Here is a 16,875-nt window from a genome sequence, read left to right on the forward strand (position 1 = left end):
CTGTGGGAGGACTTCGGCACACCCAGCCGTGGAATTGACAGATGGGCGTGGCTTAATGGCCTCACGCCTGGGATTGGAGGGCTGAGGCGTGACCACATAATGTTGGGCGTGGCTAAGGAAAGCAGGCTTCCGGGAGAGGGAAGGTAGCTGTCGCTGTTTAGCCCTGGGATTGGAGGGCTGGGGAGAGTGCGTGGTTCCGGAACCCGGGCCCGCGCGGGCGTCTGAGAGTGGATGCCAGGGTTTTAACCTTGTAACTAGCCCTGGGGACAGAAGATGCGGAAAGTATCGATGCAGGTCCTCCAAGCGCTCAGGAGTACACGGGTTGGCAAACGTAACACCCAGAGGAGGCACAGTGAAGTTGATGGAATGTCACCCAGCAGACACTGTGGAATGACGCACTAGATCGAATAGGCTGCCCTTGAGGAGCCCCTTGCCACGGGCTGGGTGACCTCCGACATGCTCCATCTCCTTGAATCCTCCCTCACAAAGCCTTATGAGGTGGAAGCTGTGATTGCCTCCATTCTACAGACAAGGAAAAGGAGACACAGAGACGCTAAGTAATTTGCCCGAAATCGTCCAGCTAGTGAGCCGTGAGCAAGAGTTGAAGCCATGCCACCTTCCCGAGCCTATGCTCTCATTTACTAAAACTCAAATACTTCCACGGACCCCAGGAGCAGACACAAGGTAACAAGCAACAAACGCACACAACGCACACCCTGACTGGATCCTCTTCCCGTGCCCACCTTGCCAGCTGTGGAACTCCACAACCCAGCCTCCCCGCCTCCCAAGCCTGGGGTCCTCACCTGACCCAGCAATGACAATCCTTGCTTTATTTACCCAGCTTTCTTGGCGCGGCTGGGGTCAAATAACCAAAGTTGCTAGCCACTGAGCCTGAGACCCTTGGAAAGACCTAGCATGGATTTCAGAGTGTCTTTGCCCCCTAAGCTTGAGTTAACTTGGAGGGAGTCCTGGCCTAATAGCTAAGAAGAGAGACTCCGGGTTTGTCACCCTTCCTTTGTCATTGGCTACCTGTGGGATCATGGAAAAGGCAGCCCTCTCTCGTTCTCTCTTTCCCATCTATACCATGGGAGATCATCAAGGACCTTCCGTCTTGGATTGTGGCAAAGACTGTGCTATCCGTTTATAAAGTACTTAGAACACAGCCTGACACAGACTAAGGGCTCTGTAGGTGCTAGTTATTAGTAGATGTGAGTCTCCATTTCTCTGTCCAAGGGGTGCGACAAACCAGATAGTCTGAACCTGAGCATTCATTGAACCCCCCGAAATTGCACACAAAATTGCATGTGTTTACATACAACTTTTATTAGGTTCCCCAGTGGGTCCCCAAAATGGTAAGAGAAGTCCACAGGAAGGCACAAAAAGATGTCTTTCTCTATAGCAAGGGACCCCCAATCACATCACCCTGTCCTGACACCAGGCTTCCCATGTAAAATCCACACTACCCATCCCGGTCTGCAGAGTCCCACTCCACTGGCCAACCCATCAGCCTGACCTTGAGGGGACTCGGATTCAGCCTTGCTGGCTCTCCTTGCTACCCCCCACCCCCCATCCCTGGCCCTCTCTCTGCTCATCAAACACACCAAATTCTGTCTGGCCTCAGGGACTTTTTACATTTGCTTTTCCTCTTCTTTCCAACTCAGCTTCCTACCTAAAATAGCCACACAACTCACCTCACCCCTCCCCAGAGTCTCTAATGAATATCCCCTTTTAGCGCCTAACGCTCTTCATTCATTGCTTCCAACATGACTTTATAAAGCGGACGTGTCAGGTGCTCTTTCAGGCAACAGACACAGCAGTAAACAAGACAAAGTCGCTGCCTTCACGGGGGGGCTGACCCTCTGAACCTCTTAACTGTTTATTTGCTGGTCTATTGTCTTCCTCCACCACCCCACCCCCAAATAAAATGTTTACTCCCTGAGAACCAGAAGCATTCCTGTCTCCTGCTCTCTAAGACACTTTTTTTAAATGTTAAAATGTATCCTAAACAGGATCTGCATACAGTCTCCACGTGTGTTCCAGACATTCCTTGGTAATTACAAAGGGGGGAAGGTATTTATACAGTGGTGAGATCATCCCTCTCATCTGACTCTGTACTGACACCGTGGGAACCTGCTTGGGAGTCTCTCTCTGCCCCCCCCCCCCCCTTGCATTCTCTCTCTCTCTCTCTCTCTCAAAAATAATAAACAAACTTTAAAAATATATGTATATAGATGCTTGAATTTCAAATTTGAACGTGCGAAGTTTGAACACTTGAAATTTGAATGTTTGATAGTATTAAGAAATTATGCTTAATATTTAGACATCCTATTGTGTGGCTGTACGTCAAAAACAATCTTTAGAGCCGCGTCCTCTAGTGTGAGTAGTCGAAATGATCTTATGGCTGGGATTTATTTCAAATAATCTAGCAGATGCAGGAACAGAGATGAAACAAGAAAGGCCCTGGGGCAATAACAGCGGAGCCTGGGTGACAGGTATGGGAGGCTTCAGTAAACCATCTTCTCTGCTTTTCTGTACGTATTAATCTGCTCAGGCTGAGATGACAAAACTCCCTAGACTGGGGAGATTAGATCGCATACATATATTTTCTCCTAGTTCTGCAAGTCCAAGAACAGGGTTCTCGCCGTGTCCTCACCCAGACTTCCCTTCGTGCTGGTGGAGAGGGAGAAAGAAACAGAGAGAGAGAGTGCGCGCTGGTGTTTCTTCCTCTCTAAGGACACCACTTTCAACAGATTGGGGTCCCACTCTTATGTTCTCCCTTAACCGTAATCACCTCCCCCAAGACCCCATCTCCAAATACCATCCCCCGATGGTTAGGGCTTCACCATATGCGTAGGACGGCAAGGGAACCACAGTTCAGTCCATAACAGCGTGTGTTTGAAATTTTCCATGCTAAGAAGTTCTTCAGGAGAATTCTCAAATGCCAGTGTGCATCAGAATCGCCCAGAGTGCTGGGTTAAAATGCAGCTACTTGGGTTGGGAGGGGGGGTGGGGGTGGGGAGTGCCTGGCTAGCGCAGGTGGTAGAGCGTGTGTGTGTCTCTTGATTTCAGCGTCGTGAGTTCCAGCCCCACGTTGGGTGTGGAGCCTACTTAAAAAAATAAAATGAGGGGCGCCTGGGTGGCGCAGTCGGTTAAGCGTCCGACTTCAGCCCAGGTCACGATCTCGCGGTCCGCGAGTTCGAGCCCCGCGTCGGGCTCTGGGCTGATGGCTCAGAGCCTGGAGCCTGCTTCCGATTCTGTGTCTCCCTCTCTCTCTGCCCCTCCCCTGTTCATGCTCTGTCTCTCTCTGTCTCAAAAATAAATAAATGTTAAAAAAAAATTAAAAAAAATAAAATAAAATGAAATCTAAAGTGCAGCTACTTAGAGACTCATCCTCAGAAACATCTGATTCTCTGGTGTGGGGCCCAGAGGCTGCACGTTTAACCAGCTCCCCAAGCTCTCCTGATGACCCTTGGACGACCGTCACCCTACTCCACTCCCAACCTCAGAAAAGTAGTACCAAGTACAGAAATCCAGGAGTTAGGGTGCAACGCAGTCCCTCTGAGCGCAAGAGGTCAGTGGACTGTGGGGTGTGAGTCCCAGCCATGCTTCACGTAAACCTCCACTGTTAATTCAAACACCTTCCAGCCATCCTGTCACTTCATCCATGTATTCCAGGAGGTATCTTTAAAAACAAGGGCTTTTTAGAGGCACCTGGCTGGTTCACTCAGAAGAGCATACGGCTCTTGGTCTTGAGGTCATGAGTTCAAGGCCCACGTTGGGTGTAGAGATTACTGAAATAAATTAAAAAAAAAAAAAAAACTTAAATAAGGGCGTTTAAAAACATCACTAAAATACAATTATCACATCTAATTTAAAAGTTTTTTTAAAAATGTTTATTTATTCTCTAGATAAAGAGACAGAGTGAGAGTGGGGGAGGGGCAGAGAGCGAGAGACAAAGAATTCCGAGCAGGCTCCAGACTCTGAGCGGTCAGCGCAGAACCTGACATGGGGCTCGAACTCACAAACCACGAGATCATGACCTGAGCCAAAGTCGGACGTTCAACTGACTGAGCCACCCAGGCGCCCCACACCTAAATTTTTTTTTAGAATAATTCCTAACATCACTTAAAACTCCGATGTCACCCAGTGTGTTTGAACATATGAGAGGAGTTTTTACTCTTATGGTGAGGATTCCATGGTGGGAAATTAAGCCAACAACAACAGATGGCAATTATTCAATCTCATGAAAACAAAAAGTTATCAGACAAAATAAATGTAATCATAGCACACTATAAGGCTCAGCTGGGGACAGGATTTTACTTAGTCATAATAATACAGACACGAATATTGATCTAATAATAAACTGCGAAGCAATTCTACAGTGAGGAAGGAGAAGAGACGTGAAGTCAATAGATAATGTGAAATAGAAACATAAGAAGTAGAGATTTAAACATGTTATCCAGAATCCTGGAAGTAAAATACCAAAAGAAACAGTTACAAGATTTCAAAGTGGTGGGGCGCCTGGGTGGCTCAGTGAAGCTTCTGACTTAGGCTGGGGACTTGATCTCTCGGTTTGTGACTTCGAGCCCTGCCTGGGGCTCTGTGCTGACCGCTCAGAGCCTGGAGCCTGCTTTGGATTCTGTGTCTCCCTCTCTCTCTCTGCCTCTCCCTTGCTCACACTCTGTCTCTCTCTCAAAAAAAAAAAAAGGTTTCAAGGTGGTTTGATAAGAATAAAAATTAAATAAATTAAAAAAAAAAAAAAGAATTGACATTAAATGCACTAGGGGTCCTTATCATGGAGTGTCCATAGTCTCAGAAGGGTGGCGGTCCTTGGGCCATAGGGTTTTGTGTTTGTGTATGTTTTGTTCAAAGAAGTGGGGTGCTGGGGTGGCGCCTGGGTGGCTCAGTCAGTTAAACAACAGACTCTTGGTTTCCGCTCAGATCATGATCTCATGGTAGTGAGATCAAGCCCTGAGTCAGGCTCCACACTCAGCCTGGATCTGGAATCTGCTTGGGATTCTCTCTCTCCCTGTCTCTCTGTCCCTTCCCCCACCCCATGCACACACGCGCGCACTCCCTCTCCCCCTCTCTCTCTCTCTCTCTCAAAGATAAATAAACTTAAAAAAGAAAAAGAAGAGGGTGCTGGACTCTGGAGGTTCTCTGAGACGAGGCAGTGGGGGGAAGGTGGACGCAGGGCCACTAGGATTTATAAAGAGCCTAGCACAAGTTCAGGGAGCTCTTATCACCCCCCCACCCCCGCTGCCAAAGGAAACTCAGGACCCCCCAGGGAAAGCCAGACTATTGTCCCCAAAGGAAACAGAGGGCACGTTCCATTGGAGTCGTTTCAGCAGCTGAATGAGGAGGCTATTTACAAAGGTATAGCCAACCCCCAAGAGGACGGTGCAATATCCTGGGTCAGGTAACCTTGGGGAGCCGTGACCACCCCAGGCTGGGAGCTGTGAGGAGGGGGAATGCGACCAGGACCCAGAGATAGGGAAGGGTCTTCCAGGGGCTTGGGCAAGAGCTGATGCCTTGACCTGTCTCTCCCTTCAATTCCTCCCTTGTCTTGGAGGGAGAGGGGAGGCAGGCATTGGCCGAACCCAACGGGAAGGGGAAGCGGGATCCCATTGATGCACCCCGATCAGAGGTGGGAGAAGAAGGGCAGAAGTGGATCTGACAGGGGCAAATGGAAATTGACCACAGCAGGGGAGCTGAGGGACAGACCAGTGAGTCAGAATCTGCCCGCAACTGACAGGGAGGATGGTGATAGCCAGGCCCTTGGCTACGGGGAACCTCCCCCCTGCCTCCCCTTACAGACGCCCGGATCTCTTCCCCGGTCCTCTCCAAGTGTTTCTCCTCACCACCCGCGTTCCTCCTCCTTCTGAAATGCTTCCCTGGTGAGGAAGGTGGTTCCTGGAAATAGCGAAGGAGCCACACTGGACCAGAGAATACAAATGAGTCATCAGCATGAGAAAAGACGCTCACCTTAGGGACCCTGGACGAGGGAATGACACCAGTAACGATCTTTAGAAAAGATTGTAACCTGGAGAAGTAGTGGTCTGGCCATCGTCTGAAAGCCAATATGTTGGAAAGTTTAGTTTTTTTCTGCTTCCGGTAATGGCAGGCTGAGTTATTTGCCTCAAGGGAAACGCTGGCATGTATAATGTTTAATCTCAGAAGCCCCGAGGAGAAAACAGTTGAACACTTTGTTAAAACACCAATCAGGGGGCGCCTGGGTGGCTCGGTCGGTTAAGCGGCCGACTTCGGCTCAGGTCATGATCTCACGGTTCGTGGGTTCGAGCCCCGCGTCGGGCTCTGTGCTGACAGCTCGGAGCCTGGAGCCTGCTTCCGATCCTGTGTCTCCCTCCCTCTCTCTGCCCCTCCCCTGCTCGTGCTCTGTCTCTTTCTCTCTCAAAAATAAATAAAAACATTTAAAACAAGCTGCAGAGAACTAAACGCTCACACGTACACACAGATGAATTCAACTAAATGCAAACTCCAGATAAGATCAGCAGATTGTATCAACATCTACATCGCGGTTGTGCTATTATATTATGGCTTTGTAAAATATTATTAATCAGGCAAACTGAGTTAAGAGCGTGCAGGATTTCTATTATTTCTTACGACTGAAGGTGACCCCACAGTTTATCTCAAAATATAAAGTTTTATTAACAGCATTCACGAGATGAAAACACAGACGGGATATAAACCTACTAGAGTTTGCAGTAGAAACAGAGATGCGGGAAGAATTTACAGAAGGTGTTGTATCCTAAGAGTGTTTTCCTGGAGGACACGGTTGGGTTTCATTTCGTGGCCCCCCAGGGTCAAAGGCCCATTGCCTGGCCAAGACAGGAAGTAGACTGGAAGGCACCCCCACATTAACCTGAGACCCCAAAGTGCTTTTCCGAGTTAGGGCAAAAGCCAGATCTAAACCTGTCCCTGCCCCGACTCCAGGAGCAACCGCCTTGACACAGCAGAAGAGGAGAATGACATTTTCTTTTTTTTTTTTTTTTTTTTTAAATTTTTTTTCAACTTTTTAAATTTATTTTTGGGACAGAGAGAGACAGAGCATGAATGGGGGAGGGGCAGAGAGAGAGGGAGACACAGAATCAGAAACAGGCTCCAGGCTCTGAGCCATCAGCCCAGAGCCTGACGCGGGGCTCAAACTCACGGACCGCGAGATCGTGACCTGGCTGAAGTCAGACGCTTAACCGACTGCGCCACCCAGGCGCCCCAAGAATGACATTTTCAAAAGTCCCTTACAGAGGTGCCTGGGTGGCTCCGTCAGCTAAGTGTCCGGCTTGATCTCAGCTCAGGTCCTGATCTCAGGGTTCCTGGGATCAAGCCCCACATCGGGCGCTGGGCTGACAGCACAGAACCTACTTGGGGTTCTCTGTCTCCCTCTCTCCCTGCCCCTCCAGCCCCCTCAAAATCAATAAATATTTTTAAAACCTTTTAAGTTTATTTATTTATTTTGAGAGACAGAGGGGGAGAAAGCACGAGCAGGGGAGGACCAGAGAGAGAAAGAGAGAATTCCAAGCAGTCTCCGTACTGCTCAGAGGCCGATACGGGGGCTCGAACCCACGAACGGAGAGATCATGACCCGAGCTGAAGTCAGACGCTCAACGGACTGAGCCACCCAGGCGCCCCTCAAACTAAATAAGCAGTTTTTTAAAAATCCCTTAGAAGTTGTGACCTCAGAATGACTCCGGGACAGGGATGCCTGGCTGGCAAGTTGGAAAAGCACGCGACTCTTGGTCTCAGGGTCATGAGTTTGAATCCCACATGAGATAGAGAGACTAAATAAATAAACCTTAAAAAAAAAAAAAAAAAAAAAAAAGAATGACTCAGGAACAGATTGACACCCCTGGGACAGAGATCTGGGTGAGCCAAGGAACATCAGGGCAGAACTGGGTCTAAGGTGGCTCTGATTGGAAGTGTTACCCCAGAGCCCGGCCAAAGCAAACACAGCCTCCGGTGGTGGCACATCCGTGTTGGGACTAGGGGAAATCCCACAAAGCGGTAATCATCAGTCAGAAATAATCAGGTCACAAGGAAATACTACAACATCAAGAGCCAAGAGAACACAACAGGTGAACTCAGGCTACAGGTTCTAGAATGATTAGACACTGATTTTAAAAGTTATGCTTACCATGTTGGAATAAGGGCACGCACACTTGAGAATATCTGCCGAGAATTAGGAAACGATCGAAAGTGACACTGTTTTCTGAAAGAGAACCAAAAAACCAGAAACGAAAAAGATGAGCAATGAAATTTAAAAATCAACAGGTGTGGGGCGCCTGGGTGGTTCAGTTGGTTGAGCATCTGACTTCCGCTCAGGTCATGATCTCCTGGTTCTTTTTTTTTTTTTTTTTTTTTTTTTTCAACGTTTTTTTAATTTATTTTTGGGACAGAGAGAGACATAGCATGAACGGGGGAGGGGCAGAGAGAGAGGGAGACACAGAATCGGAAACAGGCTCCAGGCTCCGAGCCATCAGCCCAGAGCCCGACGCGGGGCTCGAACTCACGGACCGCGAGATCGTGACCTGGCTGAAGTCGGACGCTTAACCGACTGCGCCACCCAGGCGCCCCATGATCTCCTGGTTCTTGAGTGTGAGCCCCGTGCGGGGCTCTGTGCTGACAGCTCAGAGCCCGGAGCCTGTTTCAGAGTCTGTGTCTCCCTCTCTCTCTGCCCCTCCCCTCCCCTCAAAAATAAACATTAAAAAAAATTTTTTTTAATAAAATTAAATAAATAAAAATCAACAGGTGTGGGGTAGAGCAGAAGAGAAATCAAACGAAATTATCCAAGACACAGCACCAAGAGAGGGAAACACAGAAAACACAGAGAAAGAGAGAGGTTGATAGATAATACAGGGGAAAAGGTCTAACGCGCACACTTACTTCCAATCCTAGAAGGAGAGAAGAGGGAGGATAGGGCAGAAGTAGTATCTGTAGAATAGTTGAAAATTGTCCAGAACTGATCAAAGACATCAGATCACAACTTGAAGAAGCCAGCGCATCCAGAACAAGACAAAAACGAATACACACGTTGAAAACTCAGAGTAAAAAGTTAAAAGCTTCCGGGTTCCGGGGGGGTGGGGGGAGGGGCAGGCTTGGGGGGGGGGGGTGCGTAGATTACTTTCAGCAGAAGGCTGTTAAACTAGATGTGACCCCTGGACAGCACCAGCGGAAGTCACCAGAACGTGACATGAAATCTCCAACGTGATAAAAGGCTATAACTTCAAATGTAAAATTTCACAACCTGCAAAAGTAGCTCCTAAAGGCTTAACATTTTATTTTATTTTTTTTAATTTTTTTTTAACGTTTATTTATTTTTGAGACAGAGAGAGACAGAGCATGAATGGGGGAGGGCCAGAGAGAGGGAGACACAGAATCCGAAACAGGCTCCAGGCTCTGAGCTGTCAGCACAGAGCCCGACGCGGGGCTCGAACCCACTGACCATGAGACCATGACCTGAGCCGAAGTCGGCCGCCCAACCGACTGAGCCACCCAGGTGCCCCAAGGCTTAACATTTTAAATTTTGCACCCGTAAAAGGCACTCCTGGTTTGGGGGCGCCTGGCTGGGTCAGTCAGAAAGGCACGCGACTCTTGATCTTGGGGTGGTGAGTTCAAGCCCTATGTTGGGTATCGCGACTATTTAAATTAATAAATAAAAACTTGAAAAAAAGAGGGTAGGTTTTACTAGTTTTGTCAGGCCATCATGACAAAATACTACTGACTGAGGGACTTAACAGAAACTTATTTTGGAGGCCACAAGCCCAAGATTACAGTCTGCGGGTTTCCAGACCTGAGGCTTCTCCCTGTGGCTTGCACATGGCCGGCCACCAGTGAGAACACAGTGGCCTCCTATGGTCTCTCCTCTGTGTACCCATGTGTCTTGGGTCTCTTTTTTTTTTTTTAATCTTTTAAAAATTATTTATTTCTGAGACAGAGACGGAGCATGAGCAGGGGAGGGGCAGAGAGAGAGGGAGACACAGAATCGGAAGCAGACCCCAGGCTCCGAGCCGTCAGCACAGAGCCCGACGCGGGGCTCGAACTCACGGACCGCGAGATCCTGAGGGTCGCTCAACCGACTGAGCCACCCAGGCGCCCCTCTTGTGTCTTTTTCTATGTCCTCATCTCTTCTTCTTCTAGGACATCAGTCATATTGGGTTAAGGCCCATCCTAGCAACCTGATTTTCACTGGATCACCTCTTTAAAGGCCCTATCTCCTGATACAGCCACGTTCTGAAGTCACATAGTGAGAGTCAGACTCAGCGTCAGTCACATACTGAGAGTCAGGGCTTCAATATATGAATTTCGAGGGAACACAAATCCGTCCATAACCTAGGTAACCTAAAAAAGATTTTCAGACTACAAAATGAGTTCATGAGAGATGAGAGATGAGAGAGTTCATCACCCCCAGACCATCATTAGGGAAAATTATGAAGGATATACTTTGGGCAGAATGCATCATCATCCCAGAGAGAAGGTCTGAGAACGTAAAAAAAAATTAAAAAATAAAAAAAAAAATAGTAATGTTGGGGTGCCTACTGGCTCAGTAAGAGGAGCATGATCTTGGGGTTGTGCGTTTGAGCCCCATATTGGGTGGGGAGATTACTGAAAAACAGAATCTTAACTAAAATAAAAATAGTAGACAATAGTAATTCATACACTGGGAACAAATGAAGGGAAGGTAAAGTGTTCTCAGGTCCTTGTATTATCCAGAAGCGGACGAAAGCATAAATAGTGATTTCAATATGTTAACTATGCATTTGTAATTTCCGGGATGCCCAGTGAAGGAACAGAAACGGGGCACCTGCGTGGCTCAGTTGCCTTCTGCTCAGAACCCCACCCTGCCACTCTCCCTCTCAATCCACCCAAACCATGATGTCCCTTGAATACCTCCGTCATGCCCTGACCTCAGGGCCTTTGCACCGGCTGCTCCCTCTGAGACATTCTTCCCCCACGTATCTCTAAGACTCCCTCTTTCACCCCCTTTAAGTCTCTTCTCTAATGTTACCTCCTCCAAAAGATCTTCCCTGACCGTTCTCTACCTGTATCTCACACCTTTTATTTTTTTCTCTATAGCACATAGCCTTACCCAATACACTATCTATCATCTGTCTATCTTATTTGTTTGTTACCTGTAGAAAATTCCAGCTCCATGAAGGCAGGGGATTTCTGGATATTTTGCTCATCGCTGTATCTTTAGCAACTCGAACTGTGCCAGACACACATTAAGTAATCAGTAAATGTTTGTTGAATGAATGAGCAAATATTCTCCCCATCTCTCTGGGCCCCCACTGTCTACATGCCTCAGCATAGCACTCCTCAGTAAATCTTTAGTGAGAGAGATTAAGCATGATGGCCAAAGGTCACTATGTACCTGTGCTAATGACTTTACCTGCGTTCTCAGCTGTCATCCTCAAAAACAGCCCCAGGCGCCCCTGGGTGGCTCAGTCGGTTAAGCAATCCGCAAGCGAGCGATTTGGGTTCAGGTCATGATCTCACGGTTCGTGAGTTCGAGCCCCCTCGTCAGGCTCTGTGCTGACAGTTCAGAGCCTAGAGCCTGCTTTGGATTCTGTGTCTCCCTCGCTCCCTGCCTCCTCACCACTCGTGCTCTCTCTCTCAAATACAAATAAACATTACAAACGTAAAAAAAACAAAACAAAACAAAACAAAAAAACAGTCCCATAGTAGGGGGTCTGCAATGGTCTCCCTTTTTGTTAAACAGGGGAGACAGAAGTCCAGAGAGGTGACATGACATGACTCCCTCAAAAGCACACAGCTGTGAGTGGCAATGCCCAGATTTTACCCAGGCATTCTGGCTGCAGTGACCACCCTCCCAATCACCAGGCGACATCATGTATTTTTCTTTTATACATATATAAAAAAATTTTTTTTAGCATTTATTTATTTTTGAGAGACAGTGAGACAAAGCATGAGCAGGGGAAGAGCAGAGAAAAAAGAAGACGAGAAAGAGGGAGACAGAGAATCCAAAGCAGGCTCCAGGCTCGGAGCTGTCAGCACAGAGCCCAACGCGGGGCTCAAACTCAGAACCGCGAGATCATGACCTGAGCCGAAGTCGGACGCTTAACTGACTGAGCCATGCAGGCATCCCCGTAGCATATTGTTCTTATTTTCTGTCTCCTGTCTCCATCTTTCTCTCCAACAGTCTCTCTTTAACTTCCCTTGTCTTGGTCTCTGCACAAGTACACCCCTCGGGTCCTTCTGGGAATCCCTGCTGCCTCTCTCTGTGTGTCTCCCCCACTTTCTCGGGGTCCCCCTCCTCCTGACTCACGCGTGCCCCGCCCCGTCCTTCTCTGAACTTCCCAGGAGCTGTTTTCCCACCAGGCACCAGGTTGAGAGGGAAACTCACGAGTAAACAGGGCAGCCTTGGAGTCTGGTCCACTGAGAGTGGTGTGGCCATGGTGGGAGTGGAGGCTGGGATCGAGTAAACACCATGGCTGATGAATTTCTCATCAGTATCATCTCTGACTTTCCCTGAATACACAGCTCTGACCACTCCATGGAAGGCTTGTCTGAAGAGGGATGTCCTTCAATTACTGATCCAGTAAAACACCACTGGGAGGGGGAGGCAGGGTAGCCATGTGCTAATAACAGTGTCCTAGAAAAAACGACCCTGGGGGCGGGGCGGGGCGGGAGGGGGGAATAATAAGGTTAAAAAAAAAAAAAAAAAAGACTCGAAAGCAAGGGAATCTGAGAGTCTCCAAATGGTTGGTGCGATTATTAAGGGGAGTTCATGGAACCTCCAAACCCCCACTTCTCCATAGTCAACCTCACACATGCCATGGCTTCCGGGACTCGCACCGTGTCCCTACGTCTCCGTCCTGCAACGCACAGGGACTCCTATACCTGCCGGAGCGAAAGCTCCCAGCTGTGACTTTGTGGAAAGCACTTAGCACAGAGACCCCCACACTCGTCCTGGTCCCTCCCTCCAGGAGCCTTGTTCTTCCACATGGCAGATTCTGGTCTCTTCTGCCTCAAGAGGATCCATCGATGGCCGGCAGGTCTCTTTTGTTCTCCCTGTGAAAATCTATGTGGCTCAGCTACCCCCAACCTTCCCAGTTTTCCACTGCAGAATGCAGAATGCCCCTACACCCGGGAAGTCCCTTTCTGCTCCTCTCCTAACCACTTTTGCAGACTTTCAGGGGGGTGGGTGGATGTCCTGAGTTCAGCTCCAGCCCCCACCCCATACTATCCATACAACCTTGGACAAGCCCCTCGGCCCCTCTGAGCCTCCCACTGCTTATCTGTAAAATGGGGCTGCCTTACAGGATCTGGGGAGGATTCAAGAACACAGGTAGCCCATCATGCTGACCCAAAGGAGATGCTCTGTAAATAAGTGCCCTTAAAATCATTGCCTTCTCCGTGTCTTAATTATCCTAGCTAACGTTTTTGGTTGGTTGGTTGTTTTTTTAGAGAGTGAGAGACAGTGCGAGTGCTGGGGAGAGGGAGAGGGAGAATCTGAGGCAGGCTCCACACCCAGCGAGAAGCCCTCCGCGGAGCCAGACTCGACAGGGGCAGGTGGCAGAACCACACGCGGAACCTGATGTGGGGCTCAATCTCACGAATCAAGAGTCAGATGCCAACCTGACTCAGCCACCCAGGCAGCTCTCTAGCTAACATTTAATAAACATATCCAGGGGCGCCTGGGTGGCTCAGTCAGTTAAGCCTCCGACTCCGGCTCGGGTCGCGATCTCCTCAGGTCATGAGTTCGAGCTCCGCGTTGGGCTCTGTGTGGCCACCTCGGAGCCTGGAGCCGGCTTCAGATTCTATCTCCCTCTCTCTCTCTCTCTCTCTCTCTGCTCCTCCCCCCCCCCCCCCCACTCCGGCCCTCTGACTGTCTCTCTCTTTCTCAAAAATAAAAATGAACATTTACAAAATGGCATCTTTCGATAAATAAATAAACCACATCTCATCAGGCGGACACTAGCATCTCTGTGTAGACGTCCATGAATGAGACAGGAATAAACTGTGTGTTGTCTGGACAGTTGCCACCATTAGGCTGGGTGGTGGGGCTTCTAGAAATAGTGAACAACTCTGGAAAACAATATACGCGGTAATTGCGTTCCAAGAAAAGTCAGTGTATCTGAACATGTCGTGAAAGTGCTGGCATTTATATGCAAAACACAGCTAGGTTCTAGGCTTAGATGATCATAAATGGCTTTTTCTACACATGTGGGTGTCCAATAACACACTGGACAGTTAAATGGGGCCCAAAACAGATCTTGGTCATGTGGATTGTTGAGCTATCCGGCATTCTGTGCTCACTAATTCCGGTCACACTTCCTTTTTTTTTTTTTTTTTTAACGTTTATTTATTTTTGAGAGAGAGAAAGAGACAGAGCGCGAGCACGGGAGGGGCCGAGAGAGAAGGAGACACAGAATCCGAAGCAGGTTCCGGGCTCCCAGCTGTCAGCACAGAGCCCGACGCGGGGCTCGAACTCACAAACTTCGAGATCATAGCCTGAGCCGAAGTCAGACGCTTAACCGACTGAGCCACCCAGGCGCCCCTCCAGTCACTCTTCCAATCGCTGTGACAAACCCAAAGAGCCCCCAACCATTTCCAAAACATCCCCTAAAAACGATCCATAGTCCGATGGCTTCTAGCCACCCCCGCACACTGGGCTGGCTTATCTTGGGATACTCGCTCTGTTCTGTCCACCCTATCCCTCTTGCTGTCCCCAAATTTTAGGCTTCCATAGCTTGCGTTCCTCTTTCTGGAAGATTCTTCTCTGTGGTTTCAGCTTCTAGGTCACTTCCCTCAGCCTCGCCTCCCTTGGAGCACCCTTGCTATATGTAAGCAGGTATTTTGGGTCTATTGTTTTCTCATTTGCTGGCTGTCCCCCCAGTGGACTGGCAGCTCGTGAAACGGGCACTAGGTAGCCGTCACTGCTGAGTTTCCAGCATCCAAAACAAGGAGCCTCGGTGACTCTGCACTGAGTGGTCAAGGCAACAAATGGAGATGGTTAGTGGAGGAAGAATTCCCCGAGGTGACGTGGGCAGGAGGCAAAGGCCTTTCTTGGCCCCCAAGTTCAGGTAGGATTTGTGACAATGCACAGGGCCATGACGGGGCATTCTAAGTAAGGCTGTGCCATGCCAAGGTCCCCTGCCTGCTGCTTCTAAGATCAATTCCCAGTATTTCTAGAGTCACATGGGGCGTGAATTCCAGTTACGCCATTTCCCTACTGCGTGACCTTGAGTACCTCCCTTAACCTCTCTGAGCCCCCTATCCTCCTCTGTAAAATGCAAGTGATAACCACCTCCTTGAGTGGCTATGAGGCTCAAAACCTGTTTATAGACGTCACTTATAAAACACTGCGGTGTGCACTCAAAAAACATTTATTGAATATATGCTTCCCAGGTCCAGACGTGATGGAAAAGTTAGCTTTTAACCCAAAAGAGCTGGGAGGAGTGCTTGCTTTGGGGTCCCGAAGACCTGGGTAAGAGCCCCAGCTCGGTCACTCGCATGCTCTGTGACTCTGGGCCGGTGAGTTTCCCCCTCTGAGCTTCAGGTAACTCATCTATCACATGGGGCCCATAACTGCAGTGAGAAGGAGATCAGATCACGCAGGGAACTGTGCAGCATAGCGTGTGGTGCGTGGTAAGGGGCGATTATTACAATCAGGAACGGGTCTGGAGTAAATGGAGGACCCCGGCCCGGGAGTAAAGGAGGAGGGGGGTGAGAGGGGCATTTGTGGACACGGAGCTTTATTGAAGGGATAGAGAAACTGAGGCCAGGGGAAAGGAAGGGCCTTTCTGGAAGTCTCGAGGCACCCTGGAGGCAGAGGAAGGACCAGAGACCAGGGAAAGGGCCTCCTTCCTGATCTCTGTGGGGGATTACAGTCCGATGGAGTCGTGGGTAAGGAGTGGGCCCTTTAAATCCTAAGCTCCACCTTTGCTTAGAAGGGTCTTTGGGGGAGTATAAAAGGGGGTGCAGTTCCTCTCTGCTCCATCAAAGCACCTGCTGCTCCTTCCCCCTGGTCCCGCGGCCCTGGCCTCTCTCTAGCCACGCGTCACCTCTGCCGGAGAGCCATGCAGCTGCCTCCCTTCGACATGTGGAAGGACTACTTCAACCTGAGCCAGGTGGTGTTGGCGCTGATCCAGAGTGGGGGGCAGAGGCCAGAGGCCCCAGGGACCGGGGAGCCGAGACCTGGGCCCCCGCTGGAGCAGGCTCAGGGTCCGGGAGGGCCCGGGGCCAGCGGAGGCCTGGCCACCTTGTGCAATTTCTGCAAGCACAACGGGGAATCGCGTCACGTCTACTCGTCACACCAGCTGAAGACCCCAGACGGCGTGGTGATGTGCCCCATCCTGCGGCATTACGTGTGTCCCCTGTGCGGGGCCACCGGCGGCCAGGCACACACGCTCAAGTACTGCCCACTCAACGGTGGCCAGCAGTCCCTCTACCGCCGCAGCGGGCGCAACTCGGCCGGCCGCAAGGTCAAGCGCTGAGGACTGTGGGGTGCCTGCCCCCCACCCCCTCCTGGTTCAGTCCCTGCCAAGTCCCAGGACCCTCCCCCTGACTCCCCCCCCCCCTCTGGAACTCCTGGCCCCCCAGAAGGACATCCCTGCTGGATCCTGAAACAACAGAGGCTGTTAGGGGGCCAAGCCAGCCCTGCCCCTGGGACCTCTCGGCCACGGGGGTTCTGTCCTGGGGGTGTCTGTGGATTCTTGGTGCGGCAGGACCGCTGCCCCTTGGGACCGCACGGCCTCGTGGCCCTTTGTGCGCCACCGTTCATGGATCTTTACTCCTCCTGGGGCCGCTAGTGACGCTAGCCCTGCCCCCCTCGACTTCTCAGCCCTCTGGTTCCATTCCTCGTGGATTCTTGCATCCATGGACCTAGGGGAC

The 16,875-nt window shown here is 50.0% G+C and overlaps 1 protein-coding gene across 1 annotated transcript; it reads left to right on the forward strand.

Moving 5' to 3' along the window:
• The first annotated feature begins 16,046 nt into the window (after positions 1-16,046).
• NANOS2 (nanos C2HC-type zinc finger 2) lies at positions 16,047-16,480 on the forward strand. The gene has a single exon (XM_060628791.2). It carries the CDS (start codon positions 16,062-16,064, stop codon positions 16,476-16,478), a length of 417 nt encoding a protein of 138 aa, XP_060484774.1. The 5' UTR covers positions 16,047-16,061; the 3' UTR covers positions 16,479-16,480.
• The last annotated feature ends 395 nt before the right edge of the window (positions 16,481-16,875 follow it).

This window comes from Panthera onca, chromosome E2, assembly GCF_046562875.1.
Source record: "Panthera onca isolate mPanOnc1 chromosome E2, mPanOnc1 haplotype 2, whole genome shotgun sequence".
Classification (NCBI taxonomy): Eukaryota; Metazoa; Chordata; class Mammalia; order Carnivora; family Felidae; genus Panthera; species Panthera onca.